Below are 18,180 nucleotides of genomic sequence, written 5' to 3'. Positions count from 1 at the left end.
ACGGAGGAGGCAGGTTCAGGGGGAGAGTCAAGCACCACCTGTGGCATTTCTGCCCCCTGGGACGGAGGAGGCAGGTTCAGGGGGAGAGTCAAGCACCACCAGTGGCATTTCTGCCCCCTGGGATGGAGGAGGCAGGTTCGGGGGAGAGTCAAGCACCACCAGTGGCATTTCTGCCCCCTGGGACGGAGCAGGCAGGTTCAGGGGGAGAGTCAAGTACCACCAGTGGCATTTCTGCCCCCTGGGATGGAGGAGGCAGGTTCGGGGGAAAGTCAAGCACCACCAGTGGCATTTCTGCCCCCTGGGACGGAGGAGGCAGGTTCAGGGGGAGAGTCAAGCACCACCAGTGGCATTTCTGCCCCCTGGGATGGAGGAGGCAGGTTTGGGGGAGAGTCAAGCACCACCAGTGGCATTTCTGCCCCCTGGGAAGGAGGAGGCAGGTTCAGGGGGAGAGTCAAATACCACCAGTGGCATTTCTGCCCCCTGGGACGGAGGAGGCAGGTTCGGGGGAGAGTCAAGCACCACCAGTGGCATTTCTGCCCCCTGGGACGGAGGAGGCATGTTCACGGGGAGAGTCAAGCACCACCAGTGGCATTTCTGCCCCCTGGGACGGAGGAGGCAGGTTCAGGGGGAGAGTCAAGCACCACCAGTGGCATTTCTGCCCCCTGGGACGGAGGAGGCAGGTTCAGGGGGAGAGTCAAGCACCACCAGTGGCATTTCTGCCCCCTGGGAAGGAGGAGGCAGGTTCAGGGGGAGAGTCAAGCACCACCAGTGGCATTTCTGCCCCCTGGGATGGAGAAGGCAGGTTTGGGGGAGAGTCAAGCACCACCAGTGGCATTTCTGCCCCCTGGGAAGGAGGAGGCAGGTTCAGGGGGAGAGTCAAATACCACCAGTGGCATTTCTGCCCCCTGGGACGGAGGAGGCAGGTTCGGGGGAGAGTCAAGCACCACCAGTGGCATTTCTGCCCCCTGGGACGGAGGAGGCATGTTCATGGGGAGAGTCAAGCACCACCAGTGGCATTTCTGCCCCCTGGGACGGAGGAGGCAGGTTCAGGGGGAGAGTCAAGCACCACCAGTGGCATTTCTGCCCCCTGGGATGGAGGAGGCAGGTTCGGGGGAGAGTCAAGCACCACCAGTGGCATTTCTGCCCCCTGGGACGGAGCAGGCAGGTTCAGGGGGAGAGTCAAGTACCACCAGTGGCATTTCTGCCCCCTGGGATGGAGGAGGCAGGTTCGGGGGAAAGTCAAGCACCACCAGTGGCATTTCTGCCCCCTGGGACGGAGGAGGCATGTTCACGGGGAGAGTCAAGCACCACCAGTGGCATTTCTGCCCCCTGGGACGGAGGAGGCAGGTTCAGGGGGAGAGTCAAGCACCACCAGTGGCATTTCTGCCCCCTGGGATGGAGGAGGCAGGTTCGGGGGAGAGTCAAGCACCACCAGTGGCATTTCTGCCCCCTGGGACGGAGCAGGCAGGTTCAGGGGGAGAGTCAAGTACCACCAGTGGCATTTCTGCCCCCTGGGATGGAGGAGGCAGGTTCGGGGGAAAGTCAAGCACCACCAGTGGCATTTCTGCCCCCTGGGACGGAGGAGGCAGGTTCAGGGGGAGAGTCAAGCACCACCAGTGGCATTTCTGCCCCCTGGGACGGAGGAGGCAGGTTCAGGGGGAGAGTCAAGCACCACCAGTGGCATTTCTGCCCCCTGGGACGGAGGAGGCAGGTTCAGGGGGAGAGTCAAGTACCACCAGTGGCATTTCTGCCCCCTGGGACGGAGGAGGGACATTCAGGGGGAGAGTCGAGCACCACCTGTGGCATTTCTGCCTGTCACCTTGTTCAAGGCACAGGAAGCAGACCGGCCTGCCAGAATGCCTTTCCCATTCCCTCCCAGTGGAGGCTGCTCGCCACTGAAAGGGCAGCGCCTCCCCCCTCGCCTCGCCTCGCCTCTGAGGGGAGGACCAAGGCCTGGCGCCCCCCCTCACCTCAGCTCCATCACCGCCGCCCCCGCCTGGGCAGCTGCAGTCCTGCCTCTCAGCCATAGCGCCAGGCTCGGCCTCCTGCCCTGCCAGCACCACGGAGGAAGGAAAGACCTCGGGCCCTTCCTGGCTGCTGGCGCAGAGGGGAGGTGGCTCTGAGGCACCACCCTCCTGCTGCGGCGTGTGGGGCTCTTCGGTCCTGAATGGGCGCCTGAGGGGGACGTGATTGAGACACACAGGGATGCTCTTTTCCTCACACAACACCAGAGCCGAGGCACACCAACTAGAGCTGAGTTAGGACAGGCAAAAGGAGGTGTTAATCTGTGGAACTCCTTACCACATGATAAAGAGGAAGACATTATGCAGGGAGTGGGCAGAGTGGATAGAGGAATGCTCTTTTCCCTCTCACATAACACCAGAGCCAGGGGACATCCACTAAAATTGAGTGTTGGGAGAGTTAGGTCGGACAAAAGAAAATATTTCCTTACCCGGTGTGGAATTAGTCTGTGGAACTCCTCGCCAAATGATACAGGGGAAGACATTATGCAGGGAATGGATAGAGTGGATAGAGGGATGCTCTTTTCTCTCACACATAATAACAGAACTAGGGAACACCTGCTAAAATTGAGCTTCGGGAGAGTTGGGACAGACAAAAGGAAATATTAATCTGTGGAACACCTTGCCACATGATTGGGGGGAAGACATTATGCAGGGGATGGATAGAGGGATGCGCTTTTCCCTCTTATGTAACACCAGAACCAGGGAACACCTGCTAAAATTGAGTGTTGGGAGAGTTAGGACAGGCAAAAGGAGGTGTTAATCTGTGAAACTCCTTGCCACATGATATGGAGGAAGACGTTATGCAGAGAAGGGATAGAGTGGATAGAGAGATGCTCTTTTCCCTCTCACACCACACGAGAACCAGGGGACAACCACTAAAACCAAGTGTAGGGAGTGTTAGACAGACGAGAAAATATTTCTTTACCCAGTGTGGAATTAGTCTGTGGAACTCCTTAACACATGATATGGGGAAACCATTATGCAGGAATGTATAGAGTGGGTAGAGAGATGGTATTTTCTCTCACACACAACACCAGACTGATCAAGGGACATCCACTAAAATTGAATGTTTGGAGCGTTAGGACAGACAAAAGAAAATATTTATTTACCTGACATGGAAGTCTGTGGAACTCCTTGCCACAGGAAGTGGTGATGGTGTCTGGCCTAGGTGCCTTTAAAAGGGGATTGAACAGATTTCTGATAGAAAAGTCCTTCAAGGTTTACAAACCATGTTGGGTATGTGCAACCTCCTGATTTTACAAGTTGGCTACCTCAGAATGCCGAGCTCAAGGGAGAGCACCAGGATGCAGATCTCTTGTCTTGTGTGCTCCTGAGGCATCTGGTGAGCCATTGTGAGATGCAGGAAGCTGGACTAGATGGGCCTATGGCCTGATCCAGCAAGGCTGTTCTTATGTTCTTGACCAGAAACTGTTAAATGACTTTTCATACCTTTTCCTTGTACCAAGACATGCATATCTTGTAACAAGAGACAGGATCTTTTGGTCAGTTGCTTTGCAATTAAGAAAGAGAAAATATTTATTACAAAAATGTATAGACATTACACTTCACATGCAGCACTTCAGCATTACTGCTTCAAGGCAAAGAACAATAATTAAAAATACAGCAATCAACAAACCAAAACAAAAATATTAAAACCACAGCACTTAAAAAACAAAACAAAAAACATCCTTAGGGCTGGATGCTAACTACAACACTATAAACAGTACAATAAACATTTGACATATCTAAGAGTTTTTAGAAAGTATTTCAGGAGCTGCTTTTTCAAGACTGAGGCTGCAATCATATGCACACTTTCCAGGGAGTTGGTCCCATTGAACACAGTGGGATTTACTTCTGAGTAGACCTGCAGAGGATTGGGCTGTACGAAAAGTAGTATAAAAGTTCAAAATTACATAGAAACTAGGACTACAATTCTACGCACACTTACCTGGGAGTACATCCTATTGAATTGATTTACTTTTGAGTAAACATGCTTAGGATTGCACTGAAAGATCTGCATGCATGCACACAAACACACACAAAAATACTTATTTTCTGTCTCAGAGAACTGCTTGTGTAGACTTTGGCTGCAATCCTATACTCACTTTCCTGGGAGTGAACCCCACTGAACACAACTGAACTTACTTCTGAGTAGACGCATATGATTGTACTGTTTGATTCACAAGTATGATTGTGGTTTGATTTGCAAGCAGGGCTATCACATTTTCACTGGGCAAAAGGCTTTGACCCTGTTCCTTTAAAATTTGCAACACAGACAGAAAATCAGGTGGTGCAGCAGCTCTTCCTAGTATGGAAAGGAAGCACTGGGAAAACAGCACCTGCTGATTTTCTGCCTTTAATGGAGCTGGTAAAGGCACTTTGTCAATAATATCACTATTAATAATATGTGGGAAACTGGCTTCAGAGAGGGAAACAGTTGACTTTTTCCTCTATCATCACTGGCAACATCACAGTTTCATGCAATACTCTTTCAGTGCATGAGGAATTGCTGTATATATGTTGTTCTGCAAAGCAGCCAAGCACTTGCAGATATGCTTAAGATCTCTCTCTCTCTCTCTCTCTCTCTCTCTCTGTGTATATTTTTGTTCAGGCACTAAAGGACAGACTGCTGTATTGGAAGTATTTTTTGCAGGCACTGACACGGGCAGCTTTAGAAGGGAGGGAGGCAGGGGGGAGAAGAGGGGAAGATGGCAGCCTCCTTGTGGCTGAGCAGTGGTAGCAGAGCAATGGTGAACCTGCTCCTGGGCAGGCGTCTGGGGCAAGGGGCTCTTGCTGTGTTGCCCAAGACAGTGGGCTGGAAATGTCTACATACGACGCAGGAGCTGCTGGGTGAGTGTTTGGCTTGTAACAGCTCAAGTCCCCTATTAATCAGCTGTGGGTAAGTGTTGCTGCCTGCTCTAGATCTGAGAAGGCAGCAAGGACATTGAAGGGGAACAGCAGAGAAGGGGGAGGGGAGGAGGAAAGGGACTGATAGGTGGACTGGGCTGAATATTTTTATTGCTCTGGCCCAAAAATAACAGTAGGGAATTTTTGTGATTGTGTGTATATGTTGTTGAATGATGGAATCTAAAGTTTTACCTGTCTTTATCTATCTTAAACTTTTTCATGCCATTACCCCAATCAATGTGAATCCCCCACAAATAGCATGGTGTGCCTTGTCAATTATCCAAAAACTGATGGTGTTCCCTGACAATTTTAGTACCTTGTTAGTGTGCCATGAGACTCACTGAGAAAAAGGTTGAAAAATCACTGTATTAGAGAGAGTAGGAAAAGTTACTTGTGAAGTAACTGGCACAAGTGAAAACTATTTTAGCCTGGCACAAAACTATGAAGACTGGCACAAGTGAAAACTATTTTAGCAGAATTTTTAAACACCTGATCAGGGCTGGGACACAATCTCCTGGTTCATGAAGGGGTATACCAGTTGCCTCTCCCTTTACCTGGTGGGGCTCAAGTCTGGTAGTATTCACCCTTTTTCATACTCGTAAGTTGCCGCAACTGAGGCTTCACAACCCCATTGGGTTCCAACCCCAAGGCTGAAGAACTCTGATCTAGGGCATCTGTTAGTGTGTTATTGTAGATATGTTTCTATCTCCAACTGTAGCTACTCTAAGACTTCTGTGCAAGCTTTTTTAAAAGTGATGCAAGTGCATTGCTTTTGTTGCTGTTGTTGAAGATACTGTGGCCTGTATTGTCATCCTGTTGCTAAGAAACACTTATATGGAGACTAACACATTCCATTAACTCACTAGTTATATTAGAAAGCCTCCACGTACATGGTAAAGTATTATTTTAAAACAGGGGTGTCAAACTTGTTTCATACTGAGGGCCAAATGGTATTCATGATGCCTACTAAGGGCTGGAGGTGATGTCAGGCAGGAAGTGATGTCATTAAACAACTCATAACCAAAAATTAGCACTTTTTCTAACTAAGGAATTCATTAACTTCAAATGACAGAAGAGAAAACACACAAATCTTTATCATATTTCAAGACATGGGAGAGCCCAATTTTCATGGGGGCTGCCTTTTTAGCAGTAACACCTCAGCACTGCTCAGCAGCTGAGAGCCTGAGGGCCAGATAAAAAGGCTTCCGTGGGCCACATCTGGCCCCTGGGCCTTATGTTTGACACCCCTGTTTTAGAATATTGTCACTTTTAGGGCTTTCTATAACATACTAAATGAGGGGTTCTGAAATCTTAAGAAGTCTTAATAAAGATATGGTAATTTCAGGTTCGCAAACTTGTTGGTTCCAATCCTTGGGAGAATTATGATACAGTATGGTACTTATCTAGCACATTTCAAATGTTCAGCATTTCATAGTATGTTAATCCTTGGCACAAACATAAGAGTACAGGTAGATTACCCCTTATCTGAAATCCAGACATTTTTGTCCAAGGATTAAAAAAATTTCTGTAGTATGAACACTAGAATGTCTTGTGCATATTCTAGTGCCGCATACAGGGCAGGTACAGATTCTCTGCTCTGTGGTGTGTACCTGTACAGACATTGTTGAAAAATGTCAGAGGCCAGCAGACATCCATATGGGTAACAGTGAAAAGAGCAGGATGCATTTCTCATTATATTTATGCAATTATTCCAATATTGAGACAAATCCAAAATCGAGACACCTTCCTGTCCCAAACAGTTCAGTTAATAGCAGTATCGTTCTGTTTGGAAAGAGTAGGAAGGGCTGATGCTGAGAGTATAACTGTTTCCCTTTGACCTGGTGCATCTTGAGTCCAAGCATCAGGGTGTGTCTTGCCACAGCTCCTCCCCACTGGGCCTTGTGCCTGCTTAAGGCTGATTAGTTTCCCTTGTTAAACTCACAAGTGCAGCAAGCAAAAGTCAGAGTCAAGTCCCAGTCCACAGTTTCCAAGTAAGTCAGTCCAATCAGTTAGAGTTGCCAATCCAGAGCCAATAAGCAGAGTCACAGTCTCCTCTCCTAACTCCAGCCTATACTCCTTCTACAACCCACATCCGATAGTTCCTCCAGGTGCTATTTATATACTTCTAGGTTCATTTTAGCCTCTAGTGGCTGCAGCTGTGCAGCACACATCCAGCTACCACCTGGGCTTTAACACCTTGCATTTACAGTACTTAGAGCAATTGCACTGTGGACACCATACCCTATCCCCTCAGTGATATCTTCTGTGATGTCGCTACAGGCTGGCGTCAGCATATCTGCTGCCTGAGTTTGCCTCTGCATTCACCCCCTTAAAAAAAATGTTGTATGTGCATTAGTGTGTGTGACCTGTCACCACTGTTGCCCCAGCTGCAACTGGGCAGGCAAGGAGAGGGGAGACGAGTGAAGTGCAAGCAAATGATCCAAAGCCCATTCTCTCCTCCTCTTCACTCTTAGGTAGGTCATTTGTCTCCCCTGCCTCATCCTTCTTGCTCTGCTCATCCTCTTAAAACAAACAGGATGGGCACAGCATGCTGGGATATGCTACTTATCTGCTGTCCTACACACGATCTTGTATGTTTTACCAGGATGGCTGAAGAGCAAAGAAGAAGCAATACCAGACAGATGGCTGTGAAAGGAAAGAGGAAGGGGGGGCTTTGCCTCCTTGCCTACCTTGTCATCTTGCTGGGCAGGCAAAGGAGGAGGTGTTGCCAGGCTGAGTGATGCTGTTCTGATCATTCATAATCATTCGTGGAAGAGAGTGATCTAAACAGAATTTCTCTGCTGCTACTGCTTGCAGCTCAATCACTTGCAGTGGTGGTGCTGAAAGGTGGACTGTCATTACTCCAGTCTTCTTCTGGCTCATTCGCAGTGAGCGTTCCCATAATCGTTGGGAAAAAATATTTTTAGCCTTTTTTGTATACATGGCCTGATAGCCCAAAAATGAATTTTCCCTTTAGTTCCCCTAATCCAGGGCTTTTCAAACTGGGGCATTGTGATGCCCCAGCCTGCGGGCCCTGGCCCCTGCCCCCTTAAGGGGCGGAGGCAGCCTGGAGGCAGCCAGGAGGCAGCCGTGCGATCCCCAGGATTGTACCGCTCAGGGGGGCTGCATGGGCTTGCAGGGGCCTGCAGCCTCCCAGGGGTGCGGGGAGCCCAGTGCGACCTGCAGCAGGGCTCTCTGCATCAGTGAAAGTAGATGCGGAGCAATTGCACTAGCGGAGGAGGGGCGTGATCACTTCGCATCTACTTTCACTGCTGCAGGTCGCACCGGGCTCCCTGCACCCCTGGGAGGCTGCAGGGGCTTGGGTACGTGCTGCTGGGGATGGTGCTGCTGCCTCCCCCCACCCCTGCTGCCTCCCCCTCCCGCCCACTCAAGAACTTAGTGGCTCTCACCCAGAGAGTTTGAGAACCACTGCCCTAATCGGTTTGCTGCTCCTCCCCCAGCCTGCCAATCAAAGTGACTGCTGTAGTGAGCCTCATGCCTGGGCTGACCCTATGCATATTTACTTGGACATAAGTCCTCCTATGTTTTATATGTAGGACTTACTCTCAGGTAAGTGTGTAGACTTGCAGCCCATTTGTCCCGTGTGGACAAAGGTTGTCCACTTTCCCCATCTGGGGCTCTTTCTCTTTGCCTTTTATAGCCCCTGTTTCTTTGCCCCACTAATCCCTCTGATTTTCCATCCTACCTTTCATGCTTCCCCCCGCTCTGTGCCACCTCCTCTCCAGGTCCTCCTACCCCTGAATCCTCTTCCCCTTCTCTGCTTCTTCTTGCCCACCTCTCTGTGTCTACCACTTCCCAATTATTAGGCTTGCCTAGCCCTTGCCAGCCACTGGTTACCGAAGTGCCTAGCAATGATATCATTACTGGCTGTATTGGGAACTCAGTGGCATGTATGGGAATGCATACAGGAGTGCAGTGACATGTATGCTACGTGGAGCTGGACTCAGCAAGCTAGTATAACTAAACTAGTGCAGCTAGTTAGTCTAATTGGAAATGCTGGTTATCCCTTTATCAGTCTGGAGTAAAGCACAGATCATTCCCAAGTGATAATCAAAGCATTATTAACATATTTTGTCTTTAGACTTGCTGCACTTTCCTGTGGTATGCTTCTCAGGATCTACCCTAATTTTAGCCTGTAGGTGGCAGAAACATATTATTTTTAGTGTGGTTATACGATGACTTTAAAGGAATATTTGTATTGAAAGAGTCCTTTTTAACTGACATTTATATAGGATGTAGATGCATAAGAAGAGAAGTGCTAAAGTAAAATATGATTAGGTAAGCTAATTAATATTGGGATAATAAACTTCCAAAAATATTTAGATTAGACTAAGCGTGTAGTATAGTGCAATTCTAAGCATGTTTACTCAGAAATAAATCCTATTTTCAGTGGCGCTTACTCCCTAATAAATGTATAGGACTGCAGACTTAGCTTTAAAAAAAGAAAAAAATGGTCTTATGCTAATCTATTTTAATAGTCTATCAGTATGGGCTTATGGATCTTGCCTACTAAGCCTAGTATGAGAGACATAAAAATGCAAGACAAACAGATTTCTTTCACATGGACCTTGTGTTTTGTTACAAAGAAGAGTGCTGGATCAGAGCAAGGATCATCTAATCCAGCATTCAGTTTCCAGGGTAGCCAGCTGATTGCTTTTGGCAAGCCCACAAATGGCATGATAGAGCAACAGCTTTCCCTGACTGTTTGCTGCATAGCAACTAGTATTCTGAGGAGCACTGCCTCTGAATATAAAAGTTGCATTGGCTATTGAGGCTTATAGCTTTTAATAAACTCACCCTCCATAAAAACCCATGTCCTTATTTTAGTAATTACAGCCACACTTTTAATTGCAGTTTTCCTGCACGGATGCAATGTTAAGAGGTTTACTAAGCCCACAACAGGGGGCCAAATTCTGTCCAACTTTCCAACATCGGTGCAGTCACAATACAGCCTTGAGGTGAGGGTACGTTCAGGGTACTTAGACCTACTTTTAATGAAATGCTGGGCACATGTCAAGTACCTCCCTATACAGGATTTTTTGCAGTTGCAGTTGGATTCCTATCTGATGTGCCTACCCTGTGGCCCATATGGAAGGTGTGTTAGCATGCACACACATGCAAGACAGTTGGTGCATGAATGAAGAACCCTTTAAATTTAATGTTAGAAGTTTGTCATCCTGCATTTGTAAGTACTTTACACACTTTGAGCTCTTATTTAAATCATGCATAAGCCATAATATTATTATTCACAAGACACTTCCCCAAAGTAGTCAGAGTGCTTCATGGACACTTTTAGTAATTACTGTTAAGCTAACATATAATATTCTTATATATTACTTTTGGAGTCAGGGTGCTCTGAAGCTCAGTGATGATGTCATCACCAATAGCTTTGGAGCTGCCCCTGCCCAGCTACCATATAGCTCCACGTGCTCCTTGTACAAAGTACAGGGAACATTGCTCTCTGTTCCAAAATGGTTCATAAACTTTAAAAGATGCAGATGAAACATCACCACACAGTTACTAGGAATGATGATATGCTGAAGCAAACAGGGACATTTGATGTTCCCTTGCTAAATATAAGAGGAGTGCTGCTTTGTAAGTGACTTTTTGCCCAGTTAGCAAGGGTATCTTTGCAACAACATAATGCAGTTGGCCAATAATATCTCCATATTACAGACAAAAGATTGAAGTATTTTGACCTGCTTAAGGCCCCATTGAATTATTAGATGAGCTGAGGTTTGAAATGGGAAACTGTATTTTGTGCTTTTACCTAGTGAGCTATAGAAGATGTTTGAACATTCACAGTACATAAAAGAGGAGGAAAGATTTGGGTTGCTTGATAAGTCTCTTTGATTCTCTTACGATTGAATCCTGAATACAGTTGAAATGCAGTCAGTTCACACTCAAAAGATTCCACGAAGGAGAAAGTGTCCCTCTGAAGGCAACAATTTCTCTGTCTGATGTCATTATGATGTCATTTGTTACTGTTAGCAAGGGAAGGCTGTGTCCCACATTGCCCTGCAGCAGTTGACGCAAACTGAGCAGTGTAGCAAAGCTTATGCTAGTCACCTGAGGCGTCTTTGAGCAGGAACACAGTAACTGCTAGTGCTGTCATATTGCTGGTTGCAGGAACCAGGAAATGACCTCTCCATGTGGTCTGGCCATCTGCTCTGTATAACTCTTTTGAGTAACTAGACTCAAGTCTACAAGCCTGTAGCTGTTAAAACAACAGAAAGTACTGGTAAAAGTAAAACAAAGGATATTGCTGTGAGTGAGAAATGGTTAAAACTAGTTAATTTTGTTATAAAAAACTAACCCCGGTATCAGTGGTTCCCAAACTTTTTTGACTGGTGGCTCCCTTGACCTACTGGGCCATTGACTGTGGCGGCCCCTTAGGACTACAATCCTATACATTGTAAAGGGTGGTGGATTTTTTTGTGAAGATTCCATGGCTCTCCTGGCTGGTTTCCACAACTCGCTGGGAAGCTATGGCTCATAGTTTGGGAACCACTGCCCACAATGTACAGTTCTAACTTAAACAGAGCAGTAACCAAAGCAAGATCAAGCAGAAAACTACAGAAAAACAGTATGTTTTAACAGTCAAATAGAAAAATCTCAACTAATATTTTCAAAACTTCCAATGAAGGAGCCAGTCGGACCTTGGGGTGGGGATGAATGCCTGGATGTCATTTTTGAAAAGTTCCTGTCATGTGACCCCACCAATTGCACTTCCATATGTGATAGGATACAGTACTTCAGATGACGTACAGAATGTGTGCAGGCTTGTGTGGGAGCTGATGAGTTTTCAGGCCCTCCAATCTTTTGTTGTTGATCTAATAAAGCTCATACTTTAAAAAACTGTTGAACTATTTAACTGGTGAATTAAGCAAATATTTTTTGACTAACACTAATCCCGGCACTAATCCTGAATTATTGCATGACTAACGGCTAGGTTATAATACACATTTATTATAGGTTTTAATACACATTCAAAATCCAAAGTGTAAAACCCATGCCATTGTTCTCCCTCCCTGGGGTGATTGATTATTGATTGTACAATTATCATACATTATGGTGCGTGAAACCAGCATGTTGAAGTTTTACTCACATTCAAAACTGAATTCATGACCTGCTGTGGAAGGTGTTCCAAGTCTTGTTTTGGCTAAGGGCATCACAATTCAACTAAACAATGAACCACTTTTCTATATAAAGGAAAAAAATGAAGGAAATTACACAATAGGTATGTAGTAATATACTGTAGTCAGTATATTTATGTGACTAATTATGATTATCAACCAACTAAAGTTAAGTCATTTTAAATTCAGCCGGCTTCAAGGGAATCAGTCTTATCTTTGGCTATTCCAGAAACTGGTGGGATTTAAATTTTAATGGCTTATATCCTGCGTTTTCTTCTGTGAGCAGAAGCCCAGTTTGCAAATAAGAGGGAGAAGTGATTTTTGCCAATCTCTCCACCTTGTAACTTCTTGTGTCTCCCCAATTTGTTGCTGAATGTTGGGTAACCCTTCTGCTTACAGAAAATATAGGATACAACCCAATATATTGGGCTGAATCGTGCCCGTATTTTTCCATTAATAGAGAAACACTGTTCTGGCTAGTACTCCTGCCTCCTGGAAATTCTAGAATTTAGTCTTCAAGAGAAAGTGATTTTATGTCTTCACTTGTGTACAGAGAACCAAACAAAATTACTTTCAAAATTTGTATAATTTTGGGTGCAAAAGATTTGTGGAGTGTATGTCTGAAACTTTTGGATTATGCTTCTGAGCTCTACTTACTTGCAGACTTAACATATTTTAATTGTTATTGAAAGTGATGTGTGTGCTTGGTCAGAAATAAAATGACTATAGAGGATATATTGATTTTACATCAATGGTTTAAATTGATCTTTTTCTTGGTAACTTAGATCTTGATTTAAATCAGTTCACACTTGAATCCATGTGACTCTATCAAACGGCAACTGCTTTTCAGATTGCTGAACTTAGATGTCCTAAAAAGAAGGAACATGAGTTTATTTTGAAGCAGATGGGCTATTATATAGAAACTTGTGTTATATAACAACATGTGGGTGTTTAAGCTATCCCCATCCTGGTTGTGTCAGACTTGACACTTTATATGTGTGGGGTACATGTCTATGCAAAATGACACAGTTTTCAACAATGTTTGCGGTAAGTTGGGCCATAAATTAGGAGTTATTTGAAGTGACCTATATAGTGTAAATGTCCAGAGGTTATGCAGGTATGAACCCTATTTGTTTGAATGGCAGGAAAATATGCACCCTGCCTGGTAGCAAAATAGCTCGTTGATTAACAGATACCTGTGATTGGCCACAAGGAATCGCTGGTCTTGTTGTTTTTGTTTTAATCTTACCATATTGTGGAACATGTTTCACAACATCATGTCAGATTACTTTTCTTGTTTAACATAATGATCCATTTTTAGAATTTCTCTTGTAATATTGTTATAACAAATTGCTTCACTGGCCTGCTATTCCATTTTCTTTTCCCTCACAAAAGGGCACTTTGCTAAATATCCTTTCTATGAATCTTCCACTATTACACTACTGCTTAAAGAAATCTTTTAAAACCTCAGCTCTTCATTATATTTCTATCTCACTTTAAATCATTAAACTATTAAATCATTAAACTATGAACTATTAACATAATTGCCAAGACTTGTTATTATTGGCAAGCTAAATTAAATAGGAAGTCAAATCTACCACTCAGTGAAATGAAGGTAGACGAGATTCCAGGATGGCCTTGTGAACTACACACAACCTACATTATGTTAAAAGTATCATCTGCAAAATTCATTTTGCTGAGTGTTAATAATTTCATGTGACATTTTGTATGTTATGCTTTCCCATGACAAATCTAGCAATAGGGAATATCTGTTATGATAGCTTTTGCAGGATCATTACAAGGTATAACTGTATATATGTGTAACTTAAATGTGTGTGTGAATTAATGCATCGCACCTAGTTTGTCTCTTGAATGGTTGCCCAAGAATGGCCCAAGCCAGTCTGTGGAATCCATTAAATGGATTCAAAATCCACTTAATGAGACCGAATCAGTGTGGGTTAAAGATATGTATCCATGATCACATCTTACATCTCAACTTATGTTTACTGTGCCATCACTCAACTCTCTGTAGTAATTTTGTGGTGGCACAAATTATAAGCTTCGCTTGTGGCAGCAGCTTCATCATAAACATAGTTCGGCACATGTGACTACATGAATTTGGTGAAGCTTGTAGTCCAATTCTGTAGATGGTTACTCTGAAGTAATTGTTATGATGCTTAGTGGAACTTCCTCCTGTGAAAGGAATGCAGCCTTCCTCCTGTGAAAGGAACACAGTGGGACTGAATTGTGAGTGCATTGATTTATGAGTAAACATCCACATGTTTGAACTGTTATACCTGGTTTTTCACACTGATACAATATGTTAATGCTCTTATCAGGATTGATATTAATTTTTCTCCCTTCAGGTGTCCCAGCTCTTAAAATTCTCATGCCTGCACTGTCACCTACAATGGAACAGGGAAACATAGTGAAATGGCTGAAGAAGGAAGGTAAATCAGAATGCATTATTGGTGCTAAAAATGACACTTGTGAATCATCTCCTTTTGTCAAAAAGGATGACCACAGACTGAGCATCATGCTGTTGCTCTGTTAGAATTTGAGTGTTTTTATTTTAACAAGATAAATGTTGTCAATACCCTGTAACTCACAAACTGTCAGTGATACTTGTGGTTTGGAACAGGAGTTACAGCCCAGTCTTAACCTACCCTGGAACAGACAGGCCAGTGAGTCTGCATTGCATTCAAGGCAGGGTTGGGGCTCAAAGCAGCTCAGCCCGGAGCAAGGGGAATTGCTTCCCCTTACCCCAAGTAAAGTGGCAGCAGCCCCAATGGGACTACTCAGATCAGAGCCACCTCAGGAGGTGACACAGATCTGAGCAGCCCAGAGCTTCCCTGGGCTGCCCAGGAATGGGGAAAGGATCCATAAGTGCTGGATCCTGACCCTGCCCCCTGTTTCCCTGCTGCCCCCCCACCGCCCCCCCCCACGCTGGCTAAGCTTGGCTGGTGTAGACTCAGCATTTGCCCTGGCCAAGCAGGTCCTGCGTCAACCTCTGGAGGCCAGTGCACATCTGTGTGCTGGCCTCCTTCCTCTCCTGGTGGTACAAAAGTGCTTTACAGCACTTGTGTGACACCAGTGGGCCGGTGCAAGTCTTCAGGATTGTACCCTTAAATTGTCAAGAGACCTGTTAGCATCATGCTTCCTGTTTTGTGCAGATGTTTCCAAAAAGTGCATGCATTGGTTGGCATAATGTTAAATCATGCCAGTTTACAGCTAAATGCAACTTTCGTGGAACCTAGAAGGGTATATTTAAACTATATTTGTAGATGTCTAAATACAGCAAAAACTGTGATATCTGGCACTTGATCTGGAAGGTTACCTGGAAATTGGCTAAAAGGCCTATTACATTTTGCTATTCTACTAAATGGCAGTACTCAGTAGCAATTCTGGGTGACCATGAGAGTTCAGAACACCTGTGTGCCTCTCTGAGTGGCTATGAGAATTCATCATGAAAGGGTCAACTAAGGTAAAAAGAAAAAAGTAGAAGAGATTGGTAATATTATGGTGAAGCTCTTTTGGGGGAGGGTATATGAGAGTATTCCAAAGTTCGAATATCTGGGAAATTATGAAATCCAGCAACTCTTTTGGATCTGGAGATACCAGATATCACTCTTTACTGTATTAAATATGGAACAAGAATTTATTTTGAAGCGAGGAGCTGCACTGCAGGGACATTGCTATGTGGCTAGTGTTTGCAGTGGTAAACATGAAAGGGAGAAACCCATCTTCAAACATGTGATGACCATGTGTCAGAAGCCACAAACAGTTTGCTTTCCCTATTGCATATTCACTGCGTATCTGTGCATGTGTTGGCGTGTTTCCCCTTCACCTAATATGTGTTTGCTAATCTAATCCCCTGGGGGATTCTGTTGCCTTTCCGTTGGACCATTTCAGCAACGTGGAGAGGGGGGATTTGCTGCATGGGAAACAGTCTATTCTCCATATCTACTTTACCCAGGCTTCGCGCACTGAAAAGGACACTCTGTTCCAGAACCACCATTCAGAGCGCAATACCATAGTCTTTCGAGACTGAAGGATGCCATTCAAAAATCTATACACTGTAGTTCTGGCAACATGCAATGAGGTAGCTCTAAATGAGCAGAATTGTCTTAAAAATTAGTGTTTTTCCATGGAATGCAAAGGAAAACTATTTGGTGTTTAGTAGGTAAATACAAGCGTTCATAACTTTAAAATGAGCATATTGCACCCTCTAGTGGGCGGGTAGTTACAGAGTTACAGAGGCCTCCAAAAGGTAAGGGAATATTTGTACCCTTGCCTTGGGGCTGCATTGCAGCTGCACCGGCACTGGGAAGTTGGATAGGATTGGGCCCTATGTAGGTAGAGGGTCTGAAATAGGAGCTCAAAATCATCTGAAGGGGCTTTGTGGCTCTCTCTCTAGTAAGATACAAGTTACTATACAATATTTATAATACCTTGCTGAAAAAGGCAGATATCTTTTTCTCAAAATTACTACTATATAAAAGAAATTTAGTATGTTTAAGGGATTGATCTGATCAATTTTAGCTGATCAAGCCTTCAGTAGGTTGGTAATATGAACCAGCATTTATTTTAAAAAATTCATAATTCAAGCAAACATAACTTGGATTTATTATTAGTGTTTAGAATGGGTTTTTATTCACCCAGGTTTTGAACAGGGGTGTCCAACCTATAGAAATCGTCTTGCATACTGGCTTCCAGTGCTTAAATGCTGAGGAAGGAAAAAGGTCAGGGGAATGTTACCTAAAATGTAGGATCAAGTGTTCTTTATGGGGAATGAGGGTTCCCCTTTCCCATTTTTACTTCCCTTCCTTACACTCTGGATAATGGTGATGTGCAATATAGATTGGGGTCTAAAACTCCAGGCCAAAACTCTGCAGATCACAGAGAGAAGAACAGAAGAGTTTTAAGAAAGCATGTTGTTTTCTTTCTATCCTAAGACTGACTGAAGCCTGATCTTCAACCCACATGCAACAGAATGAGATATTAGAATTCTGAAGTGGTTGAGTGGGTGCCATTTTTGAAAGCTCTTCCACGTGATTTTAAAAAAAATTCCAAAAACTAATGCAGCAGAGAGAGAAGTTTTATTACTGCTGTTCTTGTCTGTACTAGTTTTTGTTGTTTCTTTTAAACATAAAAGAGCATTACGGATTTGTTATTCCATTCTCTCCCATCTACTTTTGTAGATGATACCTCGATAGGCATGAGGTCTATTAAGTTCAGGGAGGAATAAAATAATCCAACATCTCTCTTGAGAATTCTGACATGGTCTTTGGACTTATAAAGCATCCCAGGCTGACATTATTAATAACTTAATAATAGCCAATTTTTAGTGTTAATGACTTTTTGAAAAATTATTTCAGATTCCTGGTGCTACTTTAGGAAAGGCCTATTTAAAAAAAAAAAATTAGTCATCCACAGTGACTAACTTTTCACAAATTATATTTTGGGACACAATTTATCATCCATGGTTCTTTCAGGTTCTTGCCACCTAAAAATAACTGCTCCTTATTAGCACATGTTGAAAGCTTTAAATAATTATAATTCAGCTATACTTTTTAAAGAAGGGCTGAAAAAGAACCAGCCTCTGGATTTGTTAAAGTCTTCATTAAACCGTTCATTAGAAACACAGGCCACAATTTTTTATACGAACATGCGGCTTACTGCTGGGTAGATAATGCATAGCAATGCACTGTAAGTTTAGCATTGCCTCTGAGTTTAGCATTTTTTGCATTCTTCCATTTTTAATAAAGCCACCCAGGAATTGAAATGTATTGTAAATCTCCTGCTTTCTGCTTTAGAAATAATTGAACTATCAAACCTTACTTTTAACAGTAAGGTCTTGGGGAGATCAGTATCATCAGTGAGATCTTTACAGATGTCATTGAGTAGTGGGCATCTATGAAAAATAAATGATATCATGGAGCTAGTAAGTATGAGATTGCCATTCTGACTCAATTAAATCTTTATGTTACTAATGTTTTAGAATGATGGCAAAACTTTTGACACCAAGTATATGAGACCTTTCTCTAATCCATCAAACTATTTTATTAACATAATCTTGTAGAGGAAGGGGG

General features: G+C 44.0%; 2 protein-coding genes across 5 annotated transcripts in view; one reads left to right on the top strand and one right to left on the bottom strand.

The window, feature by feature from the left end:
* APIP (APAF1 interacting protein) overlaps positions 1–2,078 on the bottom strand; it is a 38,603-nt gene extending 36,525 nt beyond the window's left edge. For all 4 annotated transcript variants that reach the window (XR_010794816.1, XM_066635997.1, XM_066635985.1 and 1 more), the window contains exon 1: positions 1,971–2,078. Coding sequence is in view for 3 of the 4 variants with exons in the window: in XM_066635997.1 (XP_066492094.1) it covers positions 1,971–2,027 (57 nt within the window). In the remaining variant the exon portion in view is untranslated. The remainder of the gene's footprint in view (positions 1–1,970) is intronic.
* Positions 2,079–4,720: 2,642 nt separating this feature from the next.
* PDHX (pyruvate dehydrogenase complex component X) overlaps positions 4,721–18,180 on the top strand; it is a 63,018-nt gene continuing 49,558 nt past the window's right edge. The window contains exons 1-2 of the mRNA XM_066639679.1: positions 4,721–4,874; positions 14,455–14,538. Coding sequence (XP_066495776.1) covers positions 4,733–4,874; positions 14,455–14,538 — 226 coding nt within the window. The 5' untranslated portion in view covers positions 4,721–4,732. The remainder of the gene's footprint in view (positions 4,875–14,454; positions 14,539–18,180) is intronic.

The sequence above is a fragment of the Tiliqua scincoides genome, chromosome 1 (assembly GCF_035046505.1).
Source record: "Tiliqua scincoides isolate rTilSci1 chromosome 1, rTilSci1.hap2, whole genome shotgun sequence".
Classification (NCBI taxonomy): domain Eukaryota; kingdom Metazoa; phylum Chordata; class Lepidosauria; order Squamata; family Scincidae; genus Tiliqua; species Tiliqua scincoides.
The sequence above is the reverse complement of the archived record's forward strand: the minus strand, read 5'-3'. Positions and strand labels throughout refer to the sequence as shown.